This window comes from Anneissia japonica, unplaced genomic scaffold (assembly GCF_011630105.1).
Source record: "Anneissia japonica isolate Jap-2015-1 unplaced genomic scaffold, ASM1163010v1 scaffold36015_len11169_cov156, whole genome shotgun sequence".
NCBI lineage: Eukaryota > Metazoa > Echinodermata > Crinoidea > Comatulida > Comatulidae > Anneissia > Anneissia japonica.
In genome coordinates, this window is record NW_022694533.1 from 1 (window position 1) to 11,169 (window position 11,169).

Sequence of the window (11,169 nt, forward strand, 5' to 3'; positions counted from 1 at the left end):
ATTCTGATCTCGATGTTGGTTCTCTTCCGGCCGAACTAGTTGCTACACTTCGCGACTTCCGCAGAGCCATCAGCATCGCTGAATAAAGAGCTAGAATGATCACAATTATCAACACAGTGAGAACTAAATGTACGTAAAAACGAATTGAAAGCCAGTCGATTTCTGACTCCATAGAAGTGCCACAATGTGTAAAATTATTCAGCAATGTATCGACAGCAATGAGAGGCAAACTAAGTTTGGGGTTGCGTATACGAAACACGATCAGAAAATACACATTCCAAGACAAACATAAAAACCAGATGATGCCACAGATCTTTATAGACCTGGAACAAATCCCAAATCCACTTTGTTTGAACTTCAAAGGTCTGCAGACTGCCATGTAACGTTCAACGGACAACCAAAATATTGTTAAGAGTGCCACAATTTGTCCTGTACTTAAGAGAAACCAAGTTAGCGGACAAACCCATTTCGGCGCTTCACCAATATCATACCAATCATTTACTGGACTTTTAATATAAGAGTTCCATATCAATTCAGGTGCCGTTATTAGGAACAACGTATCAGCTATTGCTAAATTTGCAAAGTACACGTTAACAGGTGTGTGCATGCACTTTTTTCTTGCTATCACGATAATTGTCAATAGGTTACCAATTATACCGATGGTAACCACGATCGGCAAAATGATGGAGATTATAACTTTGTCCAAATCGGTATACAATAACGATTCTATATAATCTGCCCAAAATTCATTGTAGCTTATTGCATTATCTTCTATCGTAAGGTTTTTATATGATCCGTTTTTGACGCCTGACATTCTGACGGAGAAAGCAGTGTATTGTTTCTGTAAATATAACACGTACGATGAATGAGAACACACTAGTATATCCGTTATTGACGCCTGACGTTCTGACGGAGAAAGCAGTAGTAGCAGTAGTTTTGGTGTGGAGATAACAATAACAACAATAATAATAATAATAATAATAATAATAATAATAATAATAATAATAATAATAATAATAATAATAATAATAATAATAATAATAATGATAATAATGATGATGATAATAATAGTAATAATAATAATAACAACAACAACAACAACAACAACAACAACAGCAGCAGCAACAGCAGCAACAGCAGTAGTATTTTGTTGTGGTGGTGGTAGTGGTGGTGGTGGTGGTGGTAGTATTAGTAGTAGTACGGTACCATAAAATACCTCCTGCCTACTTTGTCCGTTTTTGCTACAACAAATAGAGCTCTCTGTACTCTTTTTTATCAATAACCTTCCAAATGAGAGAAGACAATAGCTTCAAATTATAAATATAGTCATAGCCGTCGGTGGATGGTGGGGTGTAACACATTTTTTTTCACCATGGTTGAAAAAAATGGCTTCTCAGCCGGGAAATAGCACATATATACATAATTTTTAAAAAAATAAAGTTTTCACTTTTAATTTAAGGGTTTAAATTTTTATTGGAATATGCCTAATCAACGCCGGCTTGGCCATTATACCTTTGCCAAAATTTTATAGTAGTTATTTGGTTTTATTATATTATACCTCTAAACATTTTCAAAATCCATCTTAGATATTAAAATTAAGGATTGTCAATAAAGTTTAAATGTACAATACAAAACAAGCTCATGGCGGATTAAAACACACACACACACACACACACACACATATATCTGTCTCTTATACACATCTAGATGTGTATAAGAGACTACATCAATAGCCGATGTTCTGTGTACAACGTGCTCCGTATTGAATGCCAATAGTTTTAGTAGGACACTGAAATTGTATTTTTCTCATTAAATGGAGCGCAAGTTTCGTGTGTCGCTGCAGTAATTCATCCTAAAACACTTGGAAGAAAAATTCAACCGTAATGTATAATATCATGGTTTTGGCAGACCAAACTAAAAAAAGGTTTCCTTCATTCAATAAATACATTATTTCTGATATATAAAATATAGACCCTATAGCGATTTTAATGCATTTTAAAAATATGATGATGATGATGATGATGATAATGATAGATATACTTAAGATGATGTTTTGTGTATCAGTGCTATGTATTGAATGGTCTGCGCTGTTAGTAATATTGTAATGGTTAGGTAGGGACACAGAACTTGATGTGTGACTTGACTACCGAGAAATAGTTTAAGCATGATTAATAATAATAACAGCATACAGTCACTGTAGGCATTACATCCATTCTAACAATCTTACATTTTACTAGGACAATTATCTTTTCTTCAAACTAGAGACCAAAGCTGCTAAAAACTACTAAAACCCTGGTTCCAAAAGGGATTTTTAATTGGTGGTATGGAGGGAGGACCTGTAATAAAAAAGTGGTTCGGCCAAAGCCGGTGCGGCCGATTAGGTTCCAACGGCCCTGATATAGTACTCATTGTTTTACCAAAGTATTTAGTGACTAATGTAACTAATACATTTACCATTTACGTACTGACCCTGCTGTGATTATTAAAGGCCGTTCAAGCAACAATTCGATGATAATCAGTGACCGATGTTGATGAAAAAATTTAAATCGTCGATGATGAAATGTGAACCGTAGATGATGAAAAAAGTTAATCGTCGATAATGAAAAAAGTAAATCGTCGATGATAAAAACTGAATCGTCGATGATTACAAAAGTGAATCGTTGATGATGAAATAAGTGAATCGTCGATGATGAAACAAGTAAAACGTCGATGATGAACGAAGTGAATCGTGTTGATGAAACAAGTGAATCGTCGATGATAAAACAAGTGAATCGTCGATGATGAAATAAATGAATCGTCAATGATGAGACAAATGAATCGTCGATGATGAACTTAAACAAGTGAATTGCCGATGATGAAGCAAGTGAATCGTTGATGATAACAATGACTATACTGTAATTATATTTACACAACGTGCAAGGTATAGTAAATTAATTAAGTACAAGAAACACGAATGTAATGTGAGAAGACTATTTGTAATTATATTTACACGACGTGCACGGTATTGTGAAATATAAACAATATGCAACTAAATAAAACATGTTCTATGAATACACAGGATACCATAGGCGACACATTATCTTTGAAAATACAGTAGCCCTACACAAATAATATAAAGTTTCAAGAAATATACCACTTGTACAATTTTAATTATACTGTCCTTATTTACCAAATTCAGCCTGCAGCATAATAAATTATTTATCACGCTGTAGATGAGTTGTACTATCACTTGAATTGTTAAAATGTTTTAATTAAATTCTGTGTTCCCTTCTGGTAGAACTTATAGCGATTATACTCTAATTTTAGTCAATAAATTTATGTCAGTTAGACCATAAAAGTACCTCTATGTATTGATCTAACAGGTAAAAAAAAAACATACCTAATATATAGCACTAACATTCAAGGGCTATATGGAGGAGCACAATGTTGTTGAATGTGGGTGGTTTTACTGGGGTTGGTTGAGAGGTCATACCGCATAAACATTGTTTATCTGGATGCCCAGAAAAAATATGAAATAATGATGAAATGATGATGATGATAATAATAATAATAATAATAATAATAATAATAATAATAATAATAATAATAATAATAATAATATTGTATTTCCTTAACTTGCAAATTCTTTTTATGATTTAGTTTAATTTATAGATCAACTGGAATCAAAGAATATGTCCTCATTGTATGACTACATGGTAAGAAGGGGGTCAGTTTCACATTTTTGGTTAATGTCCCCCACACCTTTAATAAGGGTACCCAAATTAGGGGACATTCTTATTAAGGAAACAGTACTTTATTTGTTCTCGAAGGTGGCCCCTTAATAGGGGTTCTACTGTGATTTCATTTATCTCTTAGTTGGAATATTTGTGAATCTATGGAATTTTGAATGTGATTTCTATTCATGTGAATAATACTTTCATTTGGTCCAAGCAATTATATGACTTAATTATGTGTCTGCTGTATGTGGCACTTTATTCTAGCTCATGATTGGCTGATTGTTTAATTAACCTGTTGCTATTTGGTCCTGATTCGACAGGACCCCGAATATGCAAAGTTAACACCCTTTTTCTAGGAGTTTTTACCCAAGTAGTTTTAGTTGTAATTTTGGATTTACAGTGAAGACAACTCAATATATTCATGGACTGGATTTCTAAAATTGTCTGACTTCAGTTTTCCTTTCCATTTTGAGATGCATATATATCTGTATGTAACGTACTGAAGTTGTCGCTTTAGCTCTGACCACCACCAATTACTAGATTTGTTTCATGTATTTCGTTCATTAAGGTTTCGTTGTAAATAAATGTATTACTTGTAAATAGCTGGTTTTCGCCACAGGACGTTAACCGTAACGTTAACGGATGACGTCATAATTTATTTATCTTGCGTTGCGGAGTACGTTAATTTTAGTATTGTACGTGCTCGACGTACGTTAGTTACGTGTTTGCGCATTTGCCTATTTCGATTTGTTTACAAAAGGGTCGGAACTATCGCGTTGCATGTTGGGTACTAACGTTAAGGTGAAAGTTAAAAGGCGGTGAAAACTACCTATTATCACAAAAGTCTTGATTTCTTTCTATTCGATCATTTTGAGCCAGTATCGTAACATATGCAAATAGATATTCACATGAGTGAGGATTTTTGAATTAGTCAAAATTATGCACAGCACATAAACTAGACCCATATAAGGCAACCCTGTAAAAACTTGTGCATCTTTGAGAATCAGCGATTCATCGTCGGTTCACTTGTTCATCATCGACGTTCACATGTTCATCATAGACGATTCACTGTTTCATCAACGTTGCAGGCTGACAGCCTTGTCACGCTTGTAGTGATAGCATTGGTAGTGACGATCACTATAGTTTTATTTTGTTAATAATACATTCCAATTCATTCTAAACTTAACCTTGAATTAATTGTGATGAAAACTTGTATACAAATAGGGCTTATATATTTATTGTTTTGTACTTTTTTATATTTCGCTATGTTGATATATTATGAACTTGCCTACCTTTTTGACTCTAGCAGAAATTACCTGTCCATGTCTCTGGGGTTTTTAGTAATTTAAAAAATAAACATTTGCCAGTGGATCTGAACTATTAAAATTAAAATTTCAGTAGGTTATTAAATGGTGGTGTTGTCGATAGCAATAGCAGTTCATATTTCTCTTCAACTGCTGTTCAAATTGTGTGTATATTTTAATAATAAAATTGAGTTATTAAAGTGACTGTAAGTCTAAATCCTATAATTCATGGGTGTATGCAAGTTGGGGGGGGGGGATCGGGAGGGTCGTACGATCCCCCCAAAATTTCAAAGGTTCACATTTTTTTCAAAGACATATTTTGCTAGTGCCTTTTCACAATGAAATAAATGAAAAAGCATTGGCGAGGTACCGGTACCAGCAATGAGTTCAAAGACCTTGCCATTGCGTGACATAATCTATTTCAATTCCAGCAATTTTGAAACTGAGCCTACCATCCGCTTCAAGCTGGTGGCGCTTTCAATCGATTTGATTTTCCTGTCTCCCTCTGAAAGGTCCAAAAATTATGATCACGACCCACCCAAAAAAAATCCTTCATACACCCCTCTGTAATTGTCTAGGAATTATAGAGAATCAAAATAAAACAAAATAAATAAAAAATTAATAAAGAGAATCACATTAATTTCATCTGTCTCTTTAAAATGGATTTTTCAAATGAGCATTTAATATTTCTATTAATTATTGTTTTAGCCTGTATTTAGTGGTAGCACTAATCAAGAAAATACCGTGTTTTACAAAATACAAGAGTTCTACCGGCTAAATATCCACTTCGGAGATTTTCCCGATTATTCCACAGATACAGTGTATTAATTAAAGACAATTTACGACAAATCTAAGGATCACTATAAGACTAGAGAATGTACACACGTAAGAGCCAAGCATTCAGATCAGGGGCATGGATAACCGCATGTCCTACACAAATAGTTTATGGTGATTAAGGCTGTGAAGAAGTATCGCTTCTTCTTGATTAATATCAACAGATGATGATACTAGTAGATCATCTGTTCTATATACTCGAGCTAGCGAAGGCGTTGTCTCGAAAATTACGGAAAACCCAAGTGATTTAAAGCCAACTCAAATCAAATCAAATAAAAGTGCTCACACACCAATCTTTAGTAAAACTCAGACACATTTGAAGACAGTATAGCTGACTGCCGAGAAAGGTGCACACATTCTAACTTAATTAGGGAAACCCTGTTAATTGTACAGGTGAATAGCCCCTCCACAGTTATAATACAATTATTTCTAATTGGTTGGTTCTAAAGCTGATCACCCAGTGATTTCGTAATGTGGTATTTCCCAACAAAATAACATCCATCACCTATGTTTTCAATATATTTTTTCATTCAATCTGCTCTTTCTCAAATGCTGACAGTACGTTCACGGATTGTAAACTCATTGATTCATGAAACCAAGGAGGTATTAAATTAAACAATATATACTTTATATTATGCATTTCGCTTTATATGATGTGTTTATAATCAATACTAACATTTTGTATAATTCTGTGAATATTCATTAGATAATATTATATTGCTTTACTAATAAAAAGCTCTTTATAAAATCGTGTATTAGGATAATACCACTACAGCATATAGATAAAGGTGTAAACTGACTAAAATTATCCATAGGGACTTATAGACCTATAAAATTACATTTGGATTTGACTCGACAGATGTATTCATCACAGGGCTTTGCCATAAAAAATGACGTGTATTCTATTTAAATGACTTCTCACTTTACACAAGTGCTGTGTTTTTCTTAACTTTATCTTCCAATTGTGTTTTTCGCTACGTAATTGTTTAATTTGTCATTATTAATGTCTGATGTTACTCATCCAGTCCATGATGCTATTACACTCAGTAAATCTGGTGGATTAATTCACCCTAAAGTTAGATAAAGAGATAAAAGAAAATTTCCATGACGGAATTAGTAAATAGACCTATTAGATTCTTTGATAATCCTTTTTCGGTTTGAAGTTTCTAAATTTGTACATTGGTATCTGTGTTCTTTTTCCTGTTACATCTGCTACAGTATACGTCACAAAATGCTCGTCTGAAATTATAATTCATTGCATTATATATCACAGGATTTACCGATGAATTTATATAAAAAATCAGACGGATAATATTAAATTTTGAAAAGTTTGGTGCAATAATATAATTTATTAATAATACCTCATATATGTAAAATGGTAGGACGCAAGCAACATAAACCGTAACAGTTACAAATACTGTCAAAAAAACTTTCAATTCTGATTGCGATGTTGGTTCTCTTCCGGTCAAACTGGTTGCTATACCTCGCGACTTCCGCAAAGACATCAGCATCGCCGTGTAAAGAGCTACAATGATCCCAATCATCAACACAGTGAGTGCTCGTTTTACATACCAAAGAATATTATAGAATTCGTACCATCTAACGCCACAGGGTATGTAAAAGAATTTGGCAAAGTATCGACAGCAATGAGAGGCCAACTTTCGCGGATAACTGTATGGACCTCGACCAGATAATACACATTCCAAGACAAACATAAAAACCAGATGATGGCACAGATCTTTATAGACCTGGAACAAATCCCAAATCCACTTTGTTTGAACTTCAAAGGTATGCTGATTGCCATGTAACGTTCAACGGACAGCCAACATATTGTTAAGATTGCCACATTTATTCCTGTTTCCTCGAGGAAGAAACATAGTGGACAAACCCATTTCGGCGTTTCACCAATGTCATACGATTCAATTACCGGACTTTTAATATAAGAGTTCCATATCCAACCAGATGCAGTTATTAGGAACAACGTATCAGCTATTGCTAAATTTGCAAAGTACATGTTAACAGGTGTGTGCATGCACTTTTTTCTTGCTATCACGAAAATTGTCAATACGTTACCAATGATACCGATGGTGACTACGATCGGCATAATGATGGGGATGATAACTTTGTCCAAATCCGTATACAATAATGGTTCTATGTTATCAGCCCAATATTCAATATAGTAGTCATTATCTTCTATCGTAACGTTTTTATATGATTCGTTATTGACGTCTGACATTCTGACGGAGAAAGCAATAGTTTTGCTGTAGAGATAACAATGAATGAGAATACAGTTAATAATGCTTTGACAGAATTAAATTTTTCATAGTTGTGTTACTAAAGATGATAGTATAATGATCATTGAAAAAATAATAATAGGCCTAATAATAATATTAACAATAAAAATATCATAATAATAATAGTAGTAGTAGAAGTAGTAGTAGTAGTAGTTGGTAACTAATACATTTACCGTTTATCTATACTGTTACGCCGTTCAAGCAACAATGATCGTCGATGATAGAATTGAATCGTCGATTATGAAAAGTGAACTGTCAATGAAAAAAATGACTCGGCGATTATAAAAAGTGATTTATCGAAAATGAAAAAAAGTGAATCGTCGATGATAAAAAGGGAATTGTCGATGATACAGATTGATGTTACATTGACCTTATTTATTGTTTCATAGTATGAATTCACAAAATTTACAGCATTCATTTTGAAAAGAAGCCCCTGCATCCGCCCCAGATTATTACAGCCCTTCCATTATTATAAAGAATAGTAATACGTTACCAGAATAGAATGATTCTTTCTTTCACGATTTAAACAGTGGCCTACTAATTCTTCTTTTCATGAAATTTTAGCGCTATCACAGTATGGAAGTTTCAAATTCAATGCTCAAAACATAATTTAACATTTGATATCCGTAAGCTGTGCACAATATTCGGTACGAGAAAGGTTTTGGACACGTAACCGAAAAATAAATCTAAATATGCCATGGCACTTGTGACACATCCATCCATTAACATGTTCACAAAAAATGTCGGCGAATCGTGCTGTCGGAAGACTGGCATTCGGCGAAATGTGGCGTAGGCAAAATCTCGTGTCGTGTATCATTATCTACAGGATTGCCAGCTGCTATTTCTGGGCATCCAGATGTGCATATTTTCAACATAGACTCTATTTCCGTGCTAAATTTATATTTGGCTGCCCCCTTGAGGGAGAGGTATAGCGGCTCTAGATTGCCAGCTGCTATTTACGGGCAATCAGAGGTGCCAAAAAAGATGTTCACCAACAAAGGTGGGGCTGAAGTGGATGCTCTCAGACCTCACTAACTTTAAAATCTTGTGTCTGTGGATAGGTGTAGTAGGTCTCCACTCTTCAGTTGCTACCAGATTTGCTAAGTGCCACCCTAACTCCCAACCCCCGCTCTCACTATAATGGCCGGACCGCTTGCAAATTGCTTCCAACGGCTATGACTTGGTACATAGTTTTTTTTAGCGTGGTGCAATCTCTGCTTATTTTACCTAAGCGTGGCGGTTATTTTTCGTTTGTTCGTCCAAGCCACGCTTAAGTATAGCTGGCGAGGCCCCTGTAAGAATATAAACCTACTCCTTTAAGTAAGTGGTTTTATACCCAAGAAATGACAACTCTACGACAGCACATTAGAATTACCTTACCCACAACCACTACTTTTTCTTATTTGGCTTTATAAGCAAGACTTTTCTATCCCTTGTTTTGCGAACTTAGTTTTTTAAATATTGTCAAAGGGTGGAAACAAAATAAAAATAAAATGCCAAAAACATTCAGATAGAGGAGAAAATAAAAATAAAATTCTATTATTGAATGTAAACAGTGTAATGGGATGGTAAATGCTTTAAATTTATATAATTTGGATGAAATATACATTCCATATATTTGGAGATTTCACGCAGCAGCAAGCATAATAAAAATAAAGAAAAACTTTTTTTCTGAAATTTCAATTTTTTATGGCGGCAGGTGCGTTAGTTCGCCAAAAATAATATTTTATTTTGTTTTGAAATCACCAATATTGGCAGACGACGGGTTTTGCGAAACAAAGTATATAAAAAAAATCTTGCTTTACCTATTAATCTTAATTCGTCTAATAATTATGTATTTATATTTACAGGGTCCAGCTCTAATTGCTTCACTGTGGGGCGTGTTCTACTTCCATGAGATCAGAGGAATTAGAAATTATATAATTTTAACATTGACATTTGTGGTCACAATTGCTGGAGCAGTTTTAACAGCTTTTTCTAGATTGTAAGCTAAATTTATCGTAGGCCGTAAGGTAACTTATTTAATACTTTTAAATGCTGAATTCATTATTTTTAAAATTCAACCAGAAACAGTAGGAATTTCAATTATTTGATGAGTATATTTACTATTTCAATATGATCTTTTATTATTATATAATTAATACTTTTAATTAATATTTTTCAAAAAACACTTTATTGTTCATTTCAGGACAGGTAGAATTTGTGTTTCCTTTGCAGCTGTGTTAAAAAGGTAAAAATGATGAAATTACATGAAAATTACAAGACAAATCAACCTGACAATAACAAAACAGATATTAGCAAGTTAAATAATGAAAGTTCGAGAGTTTTAAAAGTCATTATATAAAATTTACTATTTATACCTCAGGGACAGACTAATTTAATTATAGCAATAGTATATCATAGGTGATATTCATGTTGCAATTGTTTTTGTTTTTATTATCATTATTACGTCTGCCAAAGAGGTTATATATTCACCGCTGTCTGTCTTTTAGCAAGATTATGCAAAAACTAAGGAATGAATCTTCATAATATATAGTGCAATTGTATAATCTAAAGAGATTTAGGAAGAAAAATGTCACAGGACAAGATCAAGGTCACAGAAATATATATTTAGTGAACTTATCCTAAAAACTATAGATGGAATCTCCCGAATGTAATTTTTTGTGTATGTTTAATGCATTTTTTTTCTCATATTATATGAATGATATACAGTATTAAAGATAACCATTAGTTTTGCTATAAATTTATATTGAATATTTGAATGGTTTTACACGTCCTAAAGTCTTAATTGAGGCTGAGATGACAGGGAAAAGAGCAAGAGGAAGAAAAAAAAATTAAAGATGTTAGATTGGATGATGAAGAGTTTGGGAGTTAGAGATGGAAAACAACTAGGCGAGATCGCAAACGACAGGAGAAAATGAAAGCAGAACCCACCACCATGATCCGTTCACGGCATTCGATGCCATGACACTAAAAGGGTGTCTAAATAATACAATAATGTATTTGCCCTCTAAAAGAGAG

At 33.6% G+C, this 11,169-nt stretch overlaps 1 protein-coding gene across 1 annotated transcript; it reads right to left on the reverse strand.

Annotated features, from left to right (window-relative positions):
* Nucleotides 1-7,742: 7,742 nt before the first annotated feature.
* Nucleotides 7,743-8,090, reverse strand: LOC117101075 (C-C chemokine receptor type 3-like; the record flags this gene model as incomplete). Its single annotated transcript, XM_033240940.1, has 1 exon — nucleotides 7,743-8,090. A coding segment is annotated over exon 1 (348 nt), but the record flags the coding sequence as incomplete, so codon positions are not given.
* Between the last annotated feature and the right edge of the window lie 3,079 nt (nucleotides 8,091-11,169).